The following is a 24,687-nucleotide window of genomic DNA, read 5'->3' on the forward strand; positions in this document are numbered from 1 at the left end:
GAGACATGCTGTCCTGTAAAAAAAAATAACAATTCTGGTGAACTGCTATATACCGTTATGATTTTAAGAGCAGCTCTTGTGCAGCTGATATAACATTTCTGTTACCTAATGTATTCTTCTTTCTTCACATGTTTTAAAATCCAGAGGTTAACAGCACCTCTGAGGCCTCTAAGAGCGCTCAAACCTTATTGATGTATTTCTTACATCAACCTGGGAATAAGTGTTGAGGGGACGTTACACTCTGGCGTGCCTGCTTTACCTAGAGAAGACGTGCAGGGAGGCCACAGGAAAGATTTACAAGGTTTAGTTTGAAGAAGTCACCAGGATATGAAAGAGAACATCACCTACAAAGAGATTCTACACAACAAGAAAATGATAATAATTAAGATGACTGGTATTTTATACTCATACCAAGTGTCTTTTTACTATTACTATTCCTGAGCCTCTTCAAGATATTTAACACGATGTGAAGCACTCTTCTGTTTATCATTTAAAAGTCAAATACCTCCTCTAAAACCAACATATACTTCATAGCTCTGTATATACTGTGACACACATACACACACATCCTTCAGCCATGAATAAACTGTCCAGTTACTATTAATAACTTAAAATTAATAAAGAATCCTAAAGAATCTGCTAAACAAGTGAAAAAAAAACGAGGTATAACTGTATCGCTTTAAAGAGTTTGCTGTTCTGCAGCAAGACTGTAGGGTGACCGGTCAGTGAGCTACAAAGAAATGTGAAATCCAATACAAAAGTGGGAAAAGTGAGCACGTGTTACAGACGCTGGTGTTTCACGGATGGATCATCAAACCATTACGAGGGATTATTTAGCCATCTTAAACTAAAGCTTAATGCACCATTTAAGTGCACTTTCAATGCGTGGTGTATTGGATGAGCTTGTCAAACTCCCTCCCTACCCTCCTATGGAAAATGAGACAGACTGAGTCAGGAATTGGGCAGGAAATCATGATACGAAAACAAGGGATAATAATAATGGGATAAAAGGTGGTTATGGTGTTCATTAAAAGAACATATTAAAAGGTATAATAACAGCATGGCATGGCTACAGTTAGGCACTTCAGTCCTGTCCTGAGCACCAGCCGATCTGATTGTTATCCACCTCTTCAAGAATTATCAACTCCTCTGTATGGGCCAGAAGGGTCCTAGCAGCATGCTAACAGGTGCAGTAGGTGAGCCTATGCCTATGCACTTACTTTTTATAACAGAAAAAGTCCTAAAATCACAAAACAGCTGCAATCCTCCCACCTCTTTTACGTAGTTTATTGGTCAAAAGAGTCACTTTTCTAATTGAAGGCATATTTAAGAATGATGTTTTCATATGGCTGCACTGAGCATGTTGAAATCTGAAGTCAATGCTAGCAGGCTAGTATGCATCTAGGGGTCAATACAAATGGGATGGTAATCATTGATAGCGTTTTGTTCAATGGCAAATAAGTCAGCTGTCCATTCAGATCTTGGACGCTCCTAAACAAGATTCACAATTCTGTGCTGAATCATGTGGTGATCACTCATTTAATTTGTGACCTGAACTGGATTGGTGAAAGGCACAAAAGACCAGTAAATGAGTCACCAGCCCACCCACCCCCACCCCCCACACCCCCAACCACCCCAATCACTGTGTAGGTGTCCCTTTGTGAAAAAAAAGGTATAAAACCTACTACAAATTCTATGGTGAAATTCACTATTCCACTAAATACGAGCTATGTAGTTTAACAGATGTTCCAAACCCGGATAAAATAACCAAGGAAGCTTGCTTGAAAATAAATTAAGCGGAACAAAAATAAAAATGTCTTTGTTAAAACTACCTGACACATCACTTTCAACCAAGTTATTTTTATTTGCAAACAATATACAAGCATAACATCAAAAACGTATGTACAATAACATTATCAGAGGGTTGAAAAGAAAACCCAATATGAAAAGAAAAACTAGCAGTTTCATTGTTTCAGTTGGAAAAAGGATTGTATTTTGTGCATTTAAAACACTTTAAAAACACGTTGAAGGGGTTACACTTCACTGGTAACGGCTAGGAATTCCTGTAGCCTGCGAGTTTTGTGAGAATCTGTTATTTTGGACTTTAAACGAATCCAAACCTCTTCATTAATTTGTTTTTAATATGTTGTACAAATACTCTTCAAAGTTTAACCTTTGAAATCATTCAAAACCGGCTGTATCAGTTACATAAACCAATCAAAACATGGTAATATTTATACCCTTTTGATCACAGAACCAATCAGGACAATAGTTACAAAAACACACAGCAGCACAATTTGGACTGATTAGGGTTATTTTATACAAACCATCTAAACTTGTCATCTTGTAACATCTTTAAAAAATACGGTGAACTACTTCAATTATTGAATTCAAATGTTACGATCAATTAAAATTACGTCTCTGTCTCTGTCCGTTGAACAAGCAGAGTTAAAAACGCGGACACATCTTTTTATGCCGTGTCAGTTTTCAATTAGAATCTGTGCAGTTCGCCAGAAGTCTGTTATATAAATACAACATGGAAAGAAATTTGACATATTTTGGTCTGGCATCAACTGAACTTCAAAATCCAATGTATCCAATAATAAAGACTATTTTGCTCAAACAAACATTTAGGTTGACAAAGCTTTAGCGGGATTGTTAGGATGTCTATTTTAACCATTAGCACATGGAGCGATGCAGGAATTCATATTTACGCAACCAGTCTTACAGCCTGTGATAGGACAAAAAGTTTGCCTACTGGAATAGAATGTGCATTTTATTGTTTAATTAACTATTTATTTTTCAGATATATTGATCAAAACGCTCTTCATCAAATGAGTGATAAAGTGCCATTATTTTTTAAATCCTGTTGCCTCCTTTAATTAAAGAATTTATGACCTTACAATATTAGTACTAATTAAATATGTGTTAAAAAAAGGATGAGATGTTTAATTCTGAATAATACAAAATATAAAAAATGCACTACTCTACTAAACAGGAATGAAGATACTCCATGGATAACCTAATTATTATTTATGAGTAACTGAATATCCTAATTCAAGAGGACGGAACATTAACAGTTAATTTACACACACGCACAAAAAAAATAATAATAAAATGTCAATGTTAATGCACAGACTTAGACCAGTTCGACTTTAGAGTTGGGGTAAACAGCTACGACATCATAACCCTCTGGAGGCTGCACTCTGGCCTTTGCATGGTTCTCACAGTACAGCTGCTCCTCAATGAAGAAATAGCCGCGCTGTTTCAGGTTCAAGCCACAGTCGTCACACATAAAGCACTCGGGGTGGTAAAGCTTATCCCGTGCTTTTACTATTGTACCACTGCAGAGTGAGGGAGGACAAAGGAAAGACCAATTAGGGATCGCTTCTGCACCCTCAAGGTAAAATCAACTTTCTGAATGCCCTACACTACTGACCCACTCCACTGAGAAAACTAGCTGAATTCTAGAGCTTAATAGACAGTACAATTGTGAGCTAAATAACAATGACATTTCTGATGAACAGTTCCTTATGTGTGTAGAGTGTCTCTTATTGTGTAAGAGCCGTCATCATGTGCAGTCTGTCTGCTCAAACTGTGCTAATTAGAGACACTGTACAAGCAAAGCTTACAAACTGATATTGTACCCCAGAACTACTATTAAACATTACAAAGTTGTGAGCCATGTGTTCTATGCACAGGATGAAATCTGTACACAGGGAAAGATGTGCTGGAATGAACAGTGATTGGTTGGTGTCTCATATGTGATTTGTAATAAAACCTTAGAAATAGCATTGTAAAAATCTCTACTAAATACTTCTTTTTATAACTGTTGCATTCTTTTAACCCCCCCCCCCCCCAAATACACATGCATGGCACTAAAAAAAGTTATACAAAGAAAAAAGTCTTATTGGGAAATGAATTGTAAAGTGTAAACTGTTTCGCATCTCAAATTCTTTACCAAACACGGGACAAAAACAATTGAATGCATTTAGTGCATATCGTTTGCAGTCTTAAGAAAGCGAAGGCTCAGCCAAGCCTCCTATACTTACACAATGCCATTCCCACATCTGGTACACTCAGGGAGCTTCTGCAGCCCAGGCACGCTGCCACCCAGTTTATGCACTGGGGATTTCACACTTTTGGTGACGGCTGGCCTTTCTGGTTTTTCACCTGACAAAATGGTTAATAGAACACCTAGTGAGTCAGTGCTTGTTTCTTATTGAACACAGAAAAAAACCCCTTTAATGTTAACAACAGTTTTCAAACAACACCTTTGTATAGTTAAAGAAACTCGTAAAACTGTTTACACCCTAGGAGCTAGGAGTACAGTTTAGGAGTGCAACACCATGCCAGCTGTATGGACGAAAATAATGGTGAGGGTGAGTTTAATCACTCTAGGTATGTTTAAGAAAAGAAAAAAAATACAGTCCTTTCACATTTTACAAAGAGAGTGGTTAAATGAGATCAGAAGTGTCAATTTTCAATGAACTGTTCAAATTGCTCAACTATAGGTTGCTTATTTAGTATACAGATCTTTACATGTCTAATTGGGTTTAAATTGCCATAGGTTGCTTATTTTAATATCCTGCATTCAACATGTTTTTACAAACAGAGGTTTGTTTTTCATAGCCAAGCAGCAGAAATTGAAATGATGTCAGTGGCGGTACTGAGGCCCCTAACCGTTTAGATTAACTGAGTATACCCCTATATACCCCGAATGAAAATCCATTTGAATTCAAGCCGTTGACAACATGTAGGCCTTCATGGAAACATGAATCACTGTAACAAGGGCCTGTTACTTTCTGTGCACTCCTTGCCTCTCAGACACTTCTCTCCAGTGCCAGAACCCTTTATAATGCTAATGTTAAACACAGAGAAGTGCCAGCACTGGCACAGCATGAACAAGTTCATTAAGAAGAAAAATGTGGTTGGATGGCAGTTAAGACATTCCACATTAGGAGACAAACATGAGCACAGAAGTGTTAAAATCACACTCTCCCTGAGCTGCGGAGAGGCTGTCAAGAAGTAAACACTGAGAAATGAATTATTTTAAAATGTAGCCTAATCGCTTTAGAAAAAACTGAAAAAAAGTCATGTTTCTGCTTTCTATTGGTTGTCAGCTGTGTAAACTTGAAGGAGTGATTACCAAGGCTTTAAAATCCATTTTCTTAAGCTGTACTGGCAGCTCCTACTTTATCGCTGGTGCTAAAGATCAATTGGTTATTTTTAATAAAATAAAAATAAAAAAAGAAAGAATGATGTAATGCATTTCTTTTACAAGCCAAACAAGAAAAAATATATAAATATACACTTTTAAGATCCTAATTTCAAAGTGATTTAGTTTAGGCAGCTCAAGCAGTGTGCATTGTTCCCTGAACTCCCTTGTTAAAATGGTGACCTGGCAAATCAGCTGCCACAGCCTCCTGATACCAGAGCAATAGAACCTTTGTTTAATGTCACACCCTGGGCTGATTACTCCTGTTTGCCCATTTCAAATCCTCAAATACTGCAGCTATTGGCGTTCAAACTGGTGGAAACATCCAAGGTCAGCCTCAGTTAACTGATGAAACATTTTTTGGGCAGAGCTGTCAGTTCACAGCAGGACACCGGTCATTATGAGAGTAATGTTGTCACTGGCAACAAAATGTTCCACATTATAAAAACCAGTTTCTCAGTATTAAATATATAGCTGCCAGCAGCCAGAATAAGCAGGAGTTTCCATTGGGAATACAGTGACCAGGTGACGTTCCTGCATCTTCCATCAGAGTCTGGGTGACCTTTCTGTAGCCAGAGCTCCTCGTGTTAGTACTCAACGTCAAGGTTCAACAGACGATCACATTAAGGTAATGCACTGTAAATATTACATTTCACTTGATTCCAAAACTATTAAAAAAAGAACCTTCTGGATTTACTGTAAAACAATAGCCTTAGAAATCTGCCTGAATATGGCTTTGAGTTTGTCTTGAATCAACATGGGAACAACTGAATCCAGAACACCTCAGAATGATTACAAAATGCCAAAACATATTTCAGGAAATGTAAAGAAATAAGCACATGTGCATGTGACCCGTTTAATACTGTACAGTAAGGGGTGCATTCAGCATTTGTAAGCAGGCTTCTTCAGAGGGTGTGTTCCCATACAGAGCCCTACACTGCTGAGCAGTCAGAGGCACTTTCAACCACTTTATTTCTGCAGTGTAGTCAGCTTCCAGCATAGAAAGACTTAAAACTGCATATTAAAGCAAATAAATCCAGGTTTCCCTTGTTTGGCTACAAAAAATAAAAATACTGGTATGCCTACCGATGTTTAGTTATAGGAGTAAACTGTCTTCTGCAACAAGTCCATTTTAAATGCTTTCCCTGTTTAACAAATTAAAGGATTAAATAAAGTAACTTGCAATAATATTATTTCAATTGCAATAAGTCTGATTTGAATTTGTCATGACAGGCCCTGATAAACCCGCTATTTGCTGTTTTTAACTATATGCATCACAAGTAATATATTAATGTTTTGCGCAATAAACTAACAAACTAAGCAATATATTACATTCACTTGTAACAGTGCAGTTACTATTATAACTACATACAGTAATAACAGTGTAATAACTGACAAGTGTTACCCCAAAGTGTTCTTACCAGTATCCTCAGCGTCAAGTATTCCCTGTAAGTATCGGAAGGACCCAGACTGCTTTGGTTCTGATGATGACTCGTAATCAGTATGCTGAAGCATCTTGTAGACGTCAGACTCGGTGTCCACACCGTTTTTGGTGTTTGGGGAATGCACCTGTGGTTCTGGACTGTAAGAAAATAAAAGCAGAAGTATCACATCACTCTCACTTAGTCTATTTGAAACTATCAAAAACTATATCCTGATTTCATTCCACATTCTACTTTTTTTTTTTAACTGTTTTGTTTTCGACCTCATTTTATTTTAAGGGCGTAGTAAGAGACTAAAGTAGTGTGTAAGTCCTGACACAGTTAGTTCTACAGAACTACAGCTAATTCTTTATAGAATGAAATGTGTGCTGGTAGGTATCTAATTTATAAACTTTACTGACCTCTGCGGAGAAGTGATACTGAGTCTGCCCATTTGCTTGGGCAAAGATGTTTCGTTGTTGTTGTTGTTGTTGTTCGCATAAAGTCCCATGGGATTATTGTACTGCGCATTTGGTTTTGAATTCCCATTATTCATAGGCCCATCATGCGCAAAGGGGGCTGGTCTTCTGTTGTGTCCGCTTCTGAAAGGCCCAAAATCCTAAAGAAAAGACAAATATAAATAAAATGTTAAAATGTGCAGGACAGCCCGATCTGGACATTAAAATAATACCAGCATGTTACTAATGTTTGAAAAATATTAAACTTGTATACCAAAATCTACATGGTGGTGTGTGTGTGTGTGTGTGTGTGTGTGTGTGTGTGTGTGTGTGTGTGTGTGTCTGTGTCTGTGTGTGTGTGTGTGTGTGTGTGTGTGTGTGTGTGTGTGTGTGTGTGTGCGTGTGTGTGTATGGGCAGGTATTACAATCAATGTGTGAACAAAATTTGAGAAAATGACCCCACAAAGACAGTAACTCCTGAAAACGATGTTGTGGGGACGTCCCCACTTTGTAAAACATGTTTTTAAGAACTAAATATGCCTTTAAAAAAAGTGCCAAGATATTTAATTTGTTGTCGACTTTCACCCTGTGCGGAGTTTTGTCTAACTGGAGTCAGAAATAGTAAATAGAAAAAATAGTGAGAGTCAATGAGAAGTCCCCACAAATACAGGAATGCAAATGTGTGTGTGTGTGTGTGTGTGTGTGTGTGTGTGAGAGAGAGTTTGTATTAATTTTAGAACAAAACCTGGAATTATTTTTTTTTCTTTTTCTTTTCAGCTTAACCTTGGCAGGAATATGGTTTCTTGAGAAACACAGAAACTTGTAGTACACATACTCACGTTGGAACATGAAAGGGTAATTTGCCTATAGGATTCTTCCAGGCAATGTGTTACACATAAAGGCTTTTGTCTTGCTAAACAGAAAGAGGTATTGAGGACCATGGCATTCGACCAGTTCAAAAGGGACTCCAAACAACAAGACGGCAGGAGTAGGAAATGAACAAAACCTCTGCTGCCACAATGGGCAGTGTTGTGTGAATCCCTGCCCTTACAGATTCTGACCCCTGTTGATGAACGGAGGTTTAAAAGCTCCATAATCTCACATGCAGACTAGATGACGCTCGCGGTGTGTGTGTGTGTGCTCATCATTCACGCCCAGCCTTTTTTGACAAAACATTTGCCTGCCAGATTTAGAAGTATTTTCACAAACAATTGCAAATGCAAAGCATCACAAGGCTAGTTGTTACTGTACAATAAACATTATCAGTGTATGTTTACATATTACCACCATTCATGTCCATGCAAAAGACAACTTTATCTAGTAATGTTGTTGATGTATTGTACTAGAGATACTGAAAGCACAGCCTGAATCCGAGAGAGAGAGAGAGAGAGAGAGAGAGAGAGAGAGAGAGAGAAGAAAGGGAGAGAGAACTACAGTGAGTTAGTGTTGATGCTTATAAAATATAGTGCTATTTTTCATTAGAAACAGCGTTTTGAACCACTCATCAAGTTTCACTGAGCTGTTTTACAAAGGCAGCCAAGAATGTCTCTCTGTTCTGGGTGACTGGATAAAGTTAAGGAAGAGAACTACAAGTCTGAGATACCAGTATGGGCCAGGCACCACTTGGCCTACTTCTACTAAACCCCTTCAGATAATCCATAATTTTTTGCATGTTATACAGCAGAGTCCCTTAAAATGCATATCTCTCCCGTAGACTAACAAAAACTGTAAGAAGCTGCTTTATTATATTAGGTCTTATGAGAACTGGCTTAATTGAAATCATATGCCTCCCAACTGCTCCTAACTCCTATGATTTCATACACCAAGATAATCCCTTTGGAAAAATGGGGTTTCACATGATGGTTTGCACTAATAACCAAATACAAAAAGGCCTTTATTATTAACACTGTGTGCACAGTACTAGGCATTGAAATAAAAGCCCATTGAGAGTTTAATATTGCAGTATGAAGGCAATATTTTCCCCAAAAGATTTTAATATGATTTAAATTGTATCATTATACATATGACTAGTTGGTCAGACCTCTTTTTCCAAAACAATATCACTCTTTTGAAATAGCTTTTATTAAATAAATAAATAAATAACACTTTCATGTAAATTTGAAAAGAGTTCATTCACCACAACGGATGCATGACTAATATGTTGCAATAAGAATTTTTGATCCAATTAGTTTTTAATCCAGTGTTGCACAATTATAGTAAATTGAACATGACTTCCCGCAGGAGATCAAAGATAGTCAAATTTTAAAACAGCTTGTATTTGTTTGCAGACTTAATGAATCTGTTACGTGGTAACTTGAATAATATTTGTTGCACTGCTGATAATCACAGTCACTTTAATGTTAGTACATTTTTACTAATAATTGTTTTGTCATAGAGCAGTCAATCGAAAGTACAGCCAACTGTATTATAATAGCAGGAACTAGTCTGGATAAAAAAATACAGTTATTCTGTTAACACTTCATTTTCCAAGGCATTAATGACTATTTAACTGATTGTCAAACTTATATTGGTAGAATCCTGCACCAACAATTATTTAAGACACAAAAGACCTACATGTACAACATGAGGATTTTGTAATAATACTGAAGTACAGTCATTTTCACAGGGTTACATATTGCATATTCATTGACTTTTTGATTAATGTAACTAAACTTAAAAAAAATGTGGAATTACATATGAATTAAACATGTATTCATGCCGAGCCTTGCCGTTATTTCTAATATTAATTAATACAAATTTCAGAAAAATACAATTTCTGCTTTGAAATCCTGTTCCATCGTTTTAGCAGACAACGGTGCAGTGATAATGTGGCATGAAAAACAGCACTTGCGTTTCTTATTTCTGTGTTTTTGGCCGATCTATCCTCTTTTTTTGTTTATGCACTGTGCATGCAGCTCCATAAAACTGCAGAGGCCACAGAGAGGCAGAGTGACAGGAGGAAAAGAGATCAAACTAAAAATGATGGCAACAACTACAAAAAACAGAGCCGAGAGGAAACAATTAAAAAAAAATAATGTGCAATTAAGACAGGAGTCAAGAACAGCACTGTAAAAACATCTAATTACAGGAAAAACACATGCCTAACACATTCAAGTAGCACAACATAGTAGAACAGCCAACGCTGTATACAATCTTGGATTTCCCAGTATTTGCTGTTGATATTTTTTTTTATACAGAACAACTCTATTCATAGTTCTGAAGTCTATGAAGGATTATGTATATAAAAGGTTCAGTTGTACAACTAAATTAAAGATTTGGTTAAAACAAAGACAAGTCTGTGGTCATGATTTGTATTTGTAATACAATGGTAATATTTATATCATTGTAATATATTATGCATTGTAATGAAAATTATTAGTTTTAATAATAATTATTAGCAGTGTGGAGTAGTGGTTAGGGCTCTGGACTCTTGACCGGAGGGTCGTGGGTTCAATTCCATGTGGGAGACACTGCTGCTGTACCCTTGAGCAAGGTACTTTACCTAGATTGCTCCAGTAAAAACCCAACTGTATAAATGGGTAATTGTATGTAAAAAAAAATAATGTGATATCTTGTAACAATTGTAAGTCGCCCTGGATAAGGGCGTCTGCTAAGAAATATATATATTTTTTTTTTTTTTTTTTAATATCTTTAATATATTCTAAGGGTTGGCTGGGTATTTATTAAGGGAATGAATTTTAGTTCTATTTATTAGGCTGACAACAGTATTGGTATTTGGTAGCTGCTATATTTATAATTATAATACAGTATATGGGATTTACATGAACTAATCTATTAATCTTGTTGTATTTCCTGTAATGTGCTGTTTGTATGTGTTGGTTGAATATCATTATGTTTTTTGGTTTCTTATGAGCCCGGGGACTCCCAATGTAAATTAGCTTATAGCTAAGTCTGGGTACAATACATCTTGTGACTTGTCATGAATGTTAAAAACGGTCCTTGTTAAAGAAAACATGTGCTGCAGTTACTCCTGTAGGTTTATCCTATATAAAAAGGGTTGTTGATTGAGGATTGTGTTACGCATACACAAAGACTCAGATTTCTATTTTAAAACAATCTTCTGCTTCTTTGCAAGGTTGGAATAAATAAGAGGGCTCCCGCAAACAATCACATTCTTTTCTAATGCTAAAAGACATCTATTTTACTTTGAATGAAAAGGGAGACCATGTGCCATCAAGGTTGCCATTACTGAACTCCAACACACAGGTGCAGCAACTCAATACAGGACTGCAATCCGAGATGCAACACCACTACCGGGAGCTTTTTACTCTCTCTCTCTTTTTTTTTTAATCAAAACTATTTTCTTCTTTCGTATTAAATGTGTGTGTGTGTATATATACATACTGTGAAAGAATCACACTCACCACAGTTCGTTGCCCCTTTAAAAACACTGACCCAACACACAGAAATAGATTTTTAAGCGCGGTTGCGCAATTTTTAATAAACACAAAAACAAAATAAACAAAACAAACACCTAGCACTAACTAAAACAAAACAGGAACCTAAACTAAACAGGACAGCTAAGCTGTTTACCTGCATCAAAAACAAACAAAACAAAACACACAAAAAAGCAAAAAGGCTTCACTCTACCTTTTTATTAATTTTACGGCTGTACCCACACACCAGCACAGTCGGGCTTCTACCCTCTTCAGCAGCTGCCTTGAGCAGACTGACTGCTTTCCTTTTAAACCCTGCACCTGGCTCTAATTTTCAATAATAGCCAGGTGCAGGTACTGATTAATCAATAAAACAATTAAACAAAAGCAATTAAACCATTAACAAAACAAAAGTGTGCCTTCCGCACATGTTTTTTCTGCAGGGAGGTTTTAACCCCCTCCCTGCTGTCTCACACATCCTCCCCCATGTCTTTTCAAGACACCGGCCATACAACGGCCACCTCCCTCCACCCTTAAAAGACCACCCACCCTCAAGTCCACAAATGTCAATTTTCGCCCTCTTCCACGGGCGGGCTTGAGGGTGGGTTGGTCCCTCCGGCGTTTCCAGGGAGGGACCCAGGGCCGACGAGGAGGGACCCAGACGGCTTGTCCAGGGCGACCATAGCGCGGACCGGTGACCGGGAGCCAGGACTGACAGGCAGAGGCGTGCGCCTGTGGACCTGCGCAGCGACCTCTGGAATTCCAGGTGGAGCGTAGCACTAGACAAGGGGAGCGGAGCAATCAGCAGGGGGAACGCTAGTGACCTCTGCCCCTTGCGTAGCGACGTCTGCCTCTTGCGCAGCGACGTCTGGGATTCCAGGGGGAGTGGAGTAAGGGACCAGGTAAGCGACTGTGCCTGGCAGTGCTGCGACCTGGGAGCAAGGTCCAGCGCAGGGAGATCTGGGCATTCCGGCCAGGTGTCCACGATGACGGGACTGGGGACCTCCCTCGGCAACGCCGGACTCACTTGCATGAATGATGGTTCTGGGAGAGGCGGCTCCTCCCCTCTGGACTCTGGTAACGGCAGCTCCACCCTCTCTGGCTCTCGGGACGGTAGCTCCACCCCCTCTGGCTCATGGGACGGTAGCTCCACCCCCTCTGGCTCTCGGGACGGTAGCTCCACCCCCTCTGGCTCTCGGGACGGTAGCTCCACCCCCTCTGGCTCTCGGGACGGTAGCTCCACCCCTTCTGGCTCTCGGGACGGTAGCTCCACCCCCTCTGGCTCTCGGGACGGCAGCTCCCACTTTTGCAGCAGCAGTTCCAGTTCGGTTGGCTCCCGCTCCGGTATTATCCACGGGGCCAACCCCAGCTCTTGTGTCTGCCTCTCCATCTTCCTTGTCTGCTCCTCCTGAGCAGCGGTGTTTTTATTAAATCTCTCTATTAATTCTTTAAAATCCATTTGGGTCTCCAGGGGTGCCCACACTCGCTGCCACCATATGTGAAAGAATCACACTCACCACAGTTCGTTGCCCCTTTAAAAACACTGACCCAACACACAGAAATGGATTTTTAAGCGCGGTTGCGCAATTTTTAATAAACACAAAAACAAAATAAACAAAACAAACACCTAGCTCTCTTTGAGCACTAACTAAAACAAAACAGGAACCTAAACTAAACAGGACAGCTAAGCTGTTTACCTGCATCAAAAACAAACAAAACAAAACACACAAAAAAGCAAAAAGGCTTCACTCTACCTTTTTATTAATTTTACGGCTGTACCCACACACCAGCACAGTCGGGCTTCTACCCTCTTCAGCAGCTGCCTTGAGCAGACTGACTGCTTTCCTTTTAAACCCTGCACCTGGCTCTAATTTTCAATAATAGCCAGGTGCAGGTACTGATTAATCAATAAAACAATTAAACAAAAGCAATTAAACCATTAACAAAACAAAAGTGTGCCTTCCGCACATGTTTTTTCTGCAGGGAGGTTTTAACCCCCTCCCTGCTGTCTCACAATACATATACGCAATATATATATACGCACACACATACACACAAAATACTTTTCAGAAGCAATAACTGTGCTTATTTTTCAGGAAAGTTATTTTTTTTGCAAAGGATGTGACCCCATTAAGGAAACATGTCATAACTTCCAAATGTGTCAATTCCTGTAATGTTAATGAGTCACATCCGACATCATCTTTTCCAAAAAGATACATCAGGACCATATACTGCTATTAAAATGCTTCCATTGTTGTATTAGCATACATGCTAACCTATGCAATTTCTGAAGTATAGAACAAAGGTGATTTGGTAACTGGTAATTATAACAACAAGGCATGCAAAGAGTGATGGAATAACTAACATTTTCTATAAATACATTTTCTTTAAAAACAATTTAAAGATTCCACTTTGAAATAGCAGGAGCTAGTCTTCAGGGATAGCCCAAGTGTATGTGCGTGACATAGGTACATGTGCAGGGGCTCCTGTATACATCCCCCAGGGAGGGTTAAATTGCTTGATTATGTCCATTCATCCTTCAAAGCAAAACTTGTGTTAATCAAAAAGACTCTTTTCCCATTTCCCCCCTTTCTCTTGAGGTTCCTCCAGTGCTGAGGCAGTAAAACATAATGTTACCATGGCCAAAACGTTTTGGCGTATCAGCTTATTCCCATGGTTAAAATCACAAGAGTACAAAGTTCAAGAATTCCCATTTGAAGTAGTTACCAATCTAAACTGATCTCATCGGTGGCACTGTCTGATCCATTGTAGGTAGATTTTATGAGTGTTTGATTGACTCCCAATTCTTTCAACATTTTAACCCCATCCCCCTCTCCCCCTGCTTGATTAAGAATATGAAGGAAGGTAGTCTAGTGGCTAAACAAGGTTAACTGGGAGCTTTATACAAAGTTCAGATTAAGGTTGGTGGTGGCGTGCTCCGCTGCTTTTGCAATGATTCCAGTAGGAAAGTGTTTGTAAACATGGTTACAAGGAACGTAAGCTGTTACTATTTATCAGGTACCATGGAAATGTGAGAGAATTCATAGCTCATCGATGACTGCAACAGGCTGGCAGGATCACACTAAGATTCTTAATCCAAACAAAGTGCAACAAACTTGCAAAACACGCTTGTGTGGCTGCATTACGTTTTCTGCACACAAGATGCTTTCGCATCCTCATGGTTTTAGCTTTCTTTCTTTTTTATTTACACGCTAGTTTTACTTAAATCTTCATAACTTTATGAGCCTTTTTGAAAAGCAATTATAATCTGAACTAACAGCAATGCTATTTCTTCCACAGCAATATCTTAGAAAAAAAAAAGGCAAAACTGTATTTGTGAAAAGGTAATGAAACACTACTGTCTGATACACCGCTGGTAGAAATAAAGGGGTTAGATCTTTATTTGGCTGTTGATGGAAACCATATGTCCTGCTAAAAACATTTTTCATCTTCTCCTTTTATTTAGACAATAGATTAACAGTAAATCAAAAAGAAACTAGGGCAGGAAACAAGTGCAAACGTTCAATTTGTCAACGTGGGCTATGAAACCTGTTCATGTTCGAGATCTTTTGCTTGCAGTCGAACTACAATTGCATTGAAATGCAATGTTAGCACAAGGGCTGTTATAATGCTAATCAGCAGTTCGCAGAATGCCCCCATAGAGGTAAAAAAGAACCACTGGGCTAACATATCAGTACCTCTAACTGTCCAATATTAGATCCAAACTCAGTGCCTTCCTTGCAAGTGTTGCTAAATGTCATGGTCGGTTCATTTTGTTAAATTTCTACTGGTACTATAATAGTAATGCCAATGTATTTTGTAAAAAAAAATTAAAAAAGACAAAAGCTTTGGGTGGAATTTGGATCAAACCTATCTGTAACAAGTAAACATATGCTTATAGAAAAGAAAGGAAATACTTTACTGATATTCAATACAGCTACTAAGTCCTGAAATACAGCAAACTGATTGGCATCAATCTGTGTTATTTATAATCACAGGAAATAATCAAGAAAGGTCATTATTCTGTACAGCTGTCTATGTCAATTTACAGATAGGCATCTGGTAGCATAGTTCGGTAAAACATCATTTTGTCTAAAACGTTTTTATACAACATATTTCTTATGAACTAGAGTAAAATAAATACATGCTTTTTTTACATTTTTTTTTTTTGAAAGCTTGATTATTGTCTTCAGAAAATGATACGCTCCTCTGTTCCTGCATAGTTTTTTTTTTTTGGAACATGGTAATGAATCTTTAAGTCTTATCTTGTAAAGCAACATGTGCTATTAATTTGGATTCTTAGAAGCTAAGAGGACTAAAGCAGACCTGTATTTCACATACATTGTCAGTAACTGTTTCTTTCTAGTGGAAACACAGTGTAAATGTAATAAAGATGTCAGTTTTGAAACCGATTAAGTTAAGAGCCTATATTTCAAGGATTTGAACACGAATGGGAGAATTCTCTTTTGCATATCAACTCCACAAGACGTGGAATTGTTTCCATCGTAGCATGACGTTGCAATTTGAGAATCTCTCCTTCTCTGGTTTTAAAGCTCTCATTTGGGAATTGTTTAGATGCTCCTGCCAGTGCTTCTCCCTCAGTCTACATTAACACACAGAGATATGACTCATGTATACTGTTTTTAAATCTCTGTGTGCTGCTGATTACGATTGAACCACACATGTTTTTATTGTGTTGTTTGTACATTGCAATTGTCTTTGCATTATTGTTTACAAGGACCCCCTTGTAAACAAGTCCTCGGTCTCAATGGGTAAATCTCCTGGTTAAATAAATAAATAAATAAATAAATAAATAAATAACCACCAAAGATCTCTAGAATTCCTAATCTTAACCATATACCTTTAAATTAATCATGGAAGAAAGAGGTTAATTACCTTCAAATCAAGTTTCTGTGGGAGTTATTATTTATTAATAATTTATTTATAATTTATTGTTATTTACTTCTTAGCAGATGCCCTTATCCAGGGCGACTTACAATTGTTACAAGATATCACATTATTTTTACATTCAATTTATACAGTTGGGTTTTTACTGGAGCAATCTAGGTAAAGTACCTTGCTCAAGGGTACAGCAGCAGTGTCCCCCACCTGGGATTGAACCCACGACCCTTCGGTCAAGAGTCCAGAGCCCTAACCATTACTCCACACTGCTGCCCTTACCTGTGTGCTTTACCATCATGATTTCCCTATGATATTCCAATGCTTTACTAAAATGTGCTCTACCTTTACCTTAGTGTACCATACTACAGTTTTATAAGGGATACTTCCTTCTGCTTATAACCTTTCCCTTGTTCCTTGCTACCAGTTTGCAGGGCAGCTAGAGATATAGAGATATGGACAAATATATGTGTAGAGTAGATTGGTTTATGTGTAGCTTCTATTGTAACTTCCCACGGTTACAGATATCATCCTGGTGCAGTCATGAATCTTCTTACTGCTATACAGAGGTTGCTCTTATTATTTGTAAATAAATTGCAATTATAATTCATACCTGAGGTTCTGACTCCAAGCTGTATTTAAAAGGATTTGCTCTGCCGTCTTCTGTAACAGTTGGAGACCAAATCTTTGTTTCGGACCTGTAAAATAAATAAATAAATAAATAAATTGCAAGATGTTGAAAGTTGCAGTAACTTTTTTTTTTTTTTTAAGTTTAATTACCAAAAAATAACAGGGAAATAATGATCTGATTTTCCAAACGGTAAGCAGAAACATTAACAGCAGTTTGTTTAATACTTCTTAATCACAGTACAAAAATTGTGACTTAAAAAAAAAAAGAAGAAGAATTTTATAACAAACAAGCATTGGTTTATTGTTACAATCAACTGCCTATTGAGACTGGCACGAAATGGCAAACTTGATTACTAGAATGCCTTTTAAATTAGTCACTGTTCATTAAATAATTGCATTATTTGTTTTGTAGCCAAACTTAGGAGGTAGTAAATGTAGTTTTGTGTTTATTACCCCCTCCAGAAACTCTGTCATACAGCCATCTCGGTTTTCCAAAATTGGTGAATAGTCTCCACTATTTCATTTGGACCATTGGTTACAAGGAGCCACTTGTGTTTTCTGCTGCTTAAGAGTGCGAGAGGGAAAAAGCCATGGCGGTACTCAATGGCACCCTTTTATTAAACTGTTTTATTAAACTTGACTTGTTTTTTCCTTCATCCCCTGTTCAGCAGATCAGCTCGTACCAATGATAGAAATAAGCAAAGACAGCTATCCGATTCTTTATAAGAACAGCTCTGTAGAAAGCCAGTATGAACGGACCCTTTCTTTACCCTGTATAAAGTTACATGCTAATTTACTTCTCGGATACCGTTTTCCTACATTTTACAAAAGTGTGACAACAAAACCACTGCATAAAAGTTCAACTGTAATATAAAAGGCTTTTATGCAACGGATTTGACAACTAATGCCACAAGATTCATGAATCAAAAAGCTCACATATTTTGCTAAATACATGTAGCACTAGCTTTTCCGTTCATTCATAATTTGCATTTCGAATATTTGTAACACCTGTTAAATACGGCTTTGGGATAGGGCTCAGGTGTATAGTGGAAAAACTGAATAACAAAGCATTACTTAACTGGTTAGTAACACCTGCAAATCTATCATTGCTGTTAATTACTCAATTGTCAACCATTTAGTGTTCTATGAAATCATCCCTTGTACCCCAGTCATACAGCAGCAGAGTTCCTGATTGGAAAAAAGATGTGTTCCGTGGCATGTCTGCTCAAGGTCACTCCCTTCCACCTACACAGTAGCAAGCCCATGGAACTAGCGCAACAAAGAGATTTCTATAACGATTCCAGCCATGGAAAAATCACAACTAGCTCCAAATGAGATCACCCTAACCAGCTGTCACAGATGAAGTAATGTTTTAGAGAGGTGTTCCTATCAAAGAGGTCACATGTTTACACAGGCAATTAAATGACATTCGAAACCAACAGTAGAAGTTTGAGTCAGACCCACATTTGGTCCGATTACCACAAATTACATTCTTTAGAATAATATAGTAAAGCGCCAAAAATGATGATTAAAAAAAAGCTACGCTTCACTTGGACAGCTTCTGTTTAAGGTTAATGGTTCTCCATGTTTGATATCTGCTACGTAAGATTTTGTATTATGAAGTATTAGATTTGCCATTATTATTTTAATATGATCAATGTAGCGCTGGTAAGAAAAAACAGTGCATGCACATACTGTACAGGGAGTCCTCATAAATATTAATAAACCATTTTATTTAATTTTCAAATCTGGTGGCCAACTAGATTTTGATTTATTAGTATGTTGAATATAAAAACAACATTATTTTAATAAATTTATATCATTATGGTAATTATGTTATATTTATACAATTGATATGTTTTTGTTTGTGAAATAAAAATTGAAACTCCTATTTAAAAAAAAATAAGTTTTCAAAAATATAATATGAAATAAATAGGCATGCTTTTTAGCACAAACTTTTACATTTAATAAGCTTTTATGCATATCTAAGAATATGCAAACACTGACAAGTGTCTGTTTCGTTTTACTAAAAATTGCTCCAAGGCATTCAGAGGGTTCTGTTACTGGAGGCAAATTTTTAAGCCAAAGAGCTCTGCTCTCATTGTAATATACAGGCCAAATGTTTGTTCTATTTGCTCCATTTGAAACCCTACAATCAAGCTTATTGACAATACAAACAGGATCCTTTTTGGTTTTAGTTGTTTTTTTCCAAATGTATTTCCTTGACTTGTGCACCACAGGCCTGCAGGGTAACTGATTTCTTAACAAAACTTCACAGCTTACATCCGTCACCATGATAGTGTTACAACAGCTCCATAATAAACTGGCACCGCTGAAGAGACATGACATATTTCTTTAGGAAGCTGCTAATATTTTCTCTGACTTTTTAGTGAACTTACTGTGAGCTAATGACTAGAAACCTTTCCCAGCAAGCCCCCCTTTGAGGCAGCAATGCTGTACAGAATGTGAGGAATTGTACTTCTTCGCACTGTGGAATTTTGTGGCATTTCTAAGGGTTTTCACATCATAATAACAGCTGACATCCAAGCAGACTGCCTTCTCTCAGTGTAACACAATACATTCCAGCTGAAAACTATGTTCCTATCCCTGTCCACAACCAAAAAATATGGATTTCTCTTAGCTACCAGTACATGGCATTTGCCCAGCTGTTGTGTGGTTACTGCACAACGGTCTTAGTTTATGCTTTGAATTAAGAAAATATTCAAAAGAATGACTTCATCAGCATATTTATTCAGTTAATTCTAAACAATTTTCTATTATGTTAATTTCTCCAAAAACTTTGGATTGTTAGGTCTCTGTCCAGGAGGCATTTTCCACATTTAAAAAAAATAAAATAAAATTCTGTTTGAAAGAGATTATTTGCATTTTAAAGTTGTGTTTGATTGAAGAAGCTACCTGTAAACATCTACTGACTGCTATATATTCTAACATGTAAGCAGGCAATTCCTGGCTCTTGTGACTTCCAGTCAGATGTTCCAGTGTTTGTCTTCTATGGAATGCACTTGTCTTTCTTTGCACAGTCACGTTCTTCTAAGCAATAATGGGCTCTAGTCAAACCATCTTTTGAAACGTTGGCAGGTCTGTATTTAAATCATTAAAACAGGGATATCCCCTGTGCCCCATATACCTCTCCCTCTGGAACTCAACAATACAACTCCAATTATCTTGCTTTTTACATCTCCTGCATGCTGTCTTCAGTCTATTTTATAAAAATAAAAGCAGTTTGGTTTTTAAAAGCAGTTAAAAGGCTATAAAATAATATCTAATCTGTCACCGCCTTCAGCAAAGAAATATGGATGAAATACAGTGGAAACTGTTTAATAGAATAACTGTTTAATTGAATTGCCCACATACTGCAACCCCTTTAGTATTTACACAATACAGAATCTACCAGTTACTTGTTTTAGATTCTTACACCAGTCAGTACAGTATGTATTCAATAAACAGTACCCATCATCTGCTCTTTATTACATAAATGTTTACATATTTTATGAATTCCTTTTCCGTAAGCACAGTATGATATCTAGCCATGTATATCTAAGGATTTATCAGTTTAAACACAAGAAAACACTCCCAAGACATGAACTGCTAAATGTGCCCATAATATTCTCAATGGAAACAAACTCTTATTTAATTATTCAGCACGCAATGTGTGCCTTTTTTCCCCTAGAAATGCAAACATAAAACAATAGTAAATAGCACACTCCGTCTGACTCAAATGAACTAAAAGGCCTCACATGCACTGCTGGAGGTTGGACTTTCATAACCTTGGGTTTCAAATTTGAATTTTCTCCGTGGTGGTATAGAGATCCGTCAGTGTTTAGATCCACTGATCCACATGTCTGTTGAAAGCATTACAAGAATAACTCGACTTTCAAAAACCTAGTTTTACAAAAGAAAAAAAGATTGTGCTGAGAGAAAAAGCGGTACCATAAGCCCATGATACACTCTGAGCTCATGCTACTGTACGCTACGTAAAGCATGTAATTTAAATCACAGCCACACACTGCACAGCAAGATCCGCACCATTAAAATAATTCTAATACCCGTATGGTTTTTTGTATGGAAACAACAGAAAGAAGCAAACTCACTTGAGATGGAAAATATGCAACACTTATATATGACAGTAAGTAACCTCTTCTGCCCAGTTAACTTGTTATGAGGAATGTCAGTTAGACTACCTAATTATTCCTGCAGCCAGTATCAGATTATAACTGTATGAGGTTAATCTTTACACCCCCAAAAAACATTCTAAATGTATCATAAAAACGATTTAACACTTTTCAGTTCATTACCGAATTCATTTCTGTACAAATCTAATTAAGTTCTAAGTTTTTAACTGCAGAAAAAAGAATAACATATTGTTCACTGAAAACCTTTTAAACTATAAATAGGCTGGCAATGAGCAAAGCTGGTCCCTGGCTGAGCAAATAACAATGACCTATTTGAGAAGTATGCAAAGTGTTGCACTTCTTTTCATTAGCTTTATTGTGTTTTGTAAGTACTTTCTGTTTGAGGTAGGAGCCTAAATGATCAAGAACACTGTGGAGTCTGGTTGTTTTCTGGTGAAAGCGCTTAACACTTCTCTTTATAAGGTCTCCTTAGTGAATAAAGTCTAGCCACTAATTTACCCATTAGGAAAGTACATGTACTGCAAGTATTATTTGTCCTGTAATATCACAATTGATAAGTTCAGGTGTAAATAACATAGATTCCCATTATCGGAGTGTGTTTTGAGATTCTGGAAGAAATAGACATTTATAACAATAACGCTGTTCATAAAGCAGTTCATCCGCAGCTTCAGAAACTGAGGAAAAATACGGTAGACAAACGTTTTTGAAGTGTGCATTTCAATGTTTGTTTTTTTAAAATAAGTAAAGCAGACCCTACCAATAAATGCTTTTCAGAAAGCAGGCTCTGGCCTTCTGAAAATGGTTTAAAAAACACTTTTTAAGTACTGTTTTCTATAGTGTTTAATCCCCTCCCCCCTTGTACTAATGGGATCTGACATCCAGACACTGCACTCTGTCCAGTCCCAGAGGAAGCAGAGTTTAACTAGGACTCTAAGTTCATGGTTGTGTGAATCAATGTGCTGCTTGTCAGGAGGTGAATTCCGTTCTTGTTTTTAGCAGCTTGTTGAGGAATGTACTTCACACACAACATATACAGAGACGAGGCAACGTATTTACCATGTAAGGCATTTCACTTTTTCATGTTAATAAGATAAGCCATCTTTTAAATATTTAATGTCCAGTTTTGTTGGCCAGCTGAAATATACAAACTGTATCAACAAAAGTTACTTAACGCATAGAGTAAGCAATGCTATTGATTTCAACATATTTAAAGTGTTTATTTTTTTTAGCAATGCACATAACTAATACTGTATCAGTATTAATTACTAGGTTTTAAACTAGTTTACTGACATTGTCATAACCTGATGTTCAAATGAAAGTGGTGCTGTCTTTTAAAAAAACTTTTTGAATGGTATCAGGTTGATTTTTAGACATCCAAACCATGTATAACTAACCTGTTGATTGATAAAATGAGCTGGTCAGCACATGCCTTGATCCTGTTCTGAGCCCCCATATGTGTCATACTTTCAGTACGGTCTCCATTTATAGCGAGGATGATATCTCCCGGGCAAAGGTCAGCCTGATCAGCTTTACTTCCAGGGGTGACCTACAAGTAAAAGGAAGAAATCACAAGTTCATAGTGATTTCTCATGAACTGTAATTGTAAAACTGCACAATATAACAAAGTTACGTCAGCTCCAAATTGTAATTACCGTGCCTCTGCAAGAAATGCAAAAAAAAAAAAAGTATAACCCAGGTCTTCTGTACTACTTATGTACTTGTGTACCCTGAATGATTGCTCTAAACATTTTTAAAAAGTCTGCACCACACACAAAAGTGGCATGGAGGCCTGTTGATTTTTGTGCATTTTGGAAGTACATGTGTAGTTAATTTAGAAATTCAGATGATAGATCAGGGAAAAAAACAAGTTTGACAAATATGGTAAAGAGGGTCAGCGTGTACATTACTGAAGGGCAATTCTCAGATCCTCTGGAAATGGCTTTCAGATTTTATTTTGGAAGCTGCTGTAATGTTTCCTGATTGCTTTATTTATGCATTGTCCACCCAAATGTTAAACAGAAACACAACTATATATATGGTGTGTGTGTGTGTATGTGTGTGTATATATATACATGCAGTATATACTGTATATATATATATACACACACACTAGTCATAGTAAGAAACTGAACATCTATTTTCTAAAAAGCCATCTGCCAGTGTGTGAAAAACCATAAATACATATCACTAGTACTTTCTAATCACCCGTTTAAATAAATAAAATTTTAAAAATCTGGAAGGTTTCCTTTTAATTGTGACGGCTCACCTTTAGGGCTCCAGTTGTTGACATGCCATAACACTTTTCTGTAATTAACCCTAAAACACAAATGTGCCTGCCTGTATAAACTGACATCTGCTTGAAACAAGTTTAATTCACAAGCAAACCTGGTAACTAGTGCAATTCCCTTGTGTATCTTCTTTCTACAGCAATAAATTCCTGTGTTACAACACTTAGCTTTGTGGAATGAAATTTGCAGACAGATTGACACAAACCAAAATGCTCTTAAAAAATGTGTTGTTTTTTTTTTAAATGCTCACATTTCTTATGTATTGCTGCTACTGTATTTTTGCTGAGAATTTGAAAATGCATGGACCTGCATGTGTTAGTTACAAGAAGTTACAACAAAGGGTTAAGGGTAACCGTCCAAAGCCCTCTGATTATTTCAATAGCAGGGTGTAGTTTTCTACACTTAACCCCCTGTAGGCATATAGCGTACATGAAATCTGCTTCCCTTCCCTTTCTATAGCTAAGAAATGAATTGATGCCTTCAGAGTAAGTCTAAGTGGAGATTTCCCAACGTTGCTGATGCTCATCATATATGGTACTGGTCTGTGTGAGCAAATGTGTCAGAAAGCTTTTTTATTGAAATAAAGAGACGAAGAATGGCTTGCAAGTTAAGAAATATGACCGCTTTGGGCACTGGGGTTACGGACAGGAATGTGTGTACAGTACAGCACCAGCTCTAGACTGACTGGAAGTTATTTCTTTCAGCGAAATCTATGCATAAAAGATCACTCCAGGAACTGACAGTGCTTCCGGACAGTAGTTTAAAACATGCATAAAACAGCAATGCTTCAGCAAAACTGCTGTGACAGATATCGCATTCTAGTTTTCACATCGGACCACCATTTTCTCTGTATCGGTCAGACTGGAATGAATGCAGCAAATATATTGTATCCCTTATTTGCAATGTTTAAATGCTTACAATGTTTCTGTATGCCTATACAGTACCATGCATTGTGCTTTACAATTTACCATTCATGATTTTTACAATATTTGTCTATGATTTAACACACAGTACCATGGTAGTAATTTCAGGCACTGCTGCAGGTAGACACTACCCAATATGCAACTCTTTCATTTTACTTGAATTGTATACTTCAAATGCATACCTAAAATGCATACATTGCAACCTAAAAACAATACTTGAAACTGAGGGCTTTAACATGGCTAGTGTTCTAAATGATACGTTATTCAACTCTGTATAACTTTTGTAATTATATGCTATA

General features: G+C 37.3%; 1 protein-coding gene across 1 annotated transcript in view; it reads right to left on the minus strand.

Moving 5' to 3' along the window:
• Positions 1–1,844: 1,844 nt before the first annotated feature.
• Positions 1,845–24,687, minus strand: part of LOC117431660 (PDZ and LIM domain protein 4-like) — a 28,843-nt gene continuing 6,000 nt past the window's right edge. Inside the window, exons 2-7 of the mRNA XM_034908696.2 lie at positions 22,572–22,723; positions 17,007–17,091; positions 7,062–7,258; positions 6,640–6,800; positions 4,053–4,173; positions 1,845–3,344 (exon numbers count right to left, since the gene is read on the minus strand). Of these exons, the coding sequence (XP_034764587.2) occupies positions 3,140–3,344; positions 4,053–4,173; positions 6,640–6,800; positions 7,062–7,258; positions 17,007–17,091; positions 22,572–22,723 (921 nt within the window). The 3' untranslated portion in view covers positions 1,845–3,139. The remainder of the gene's footprint in view (positions 3,345–4,052; positions 4,174–6,639; positions 6,801–7,061; positions 7,259–17,006; positions 17,092–22,571; positions 22,724–24,687) is intronic.

This window comes from Acipenser ruthenus, chromosome 23 (assembly GCF_902713425.1).
Source record: "Acipenser ruthenus chromosome 23, fAciRut3.2 maternal haplotype, whole genome shotgun sequence".
Lineage (NCBI taxonomy): Eukaryota > Metazoa > Chordata > Actinopteri > Acipenseriformes > Acipenseridae > Acipenser > Acipenser ruthenus.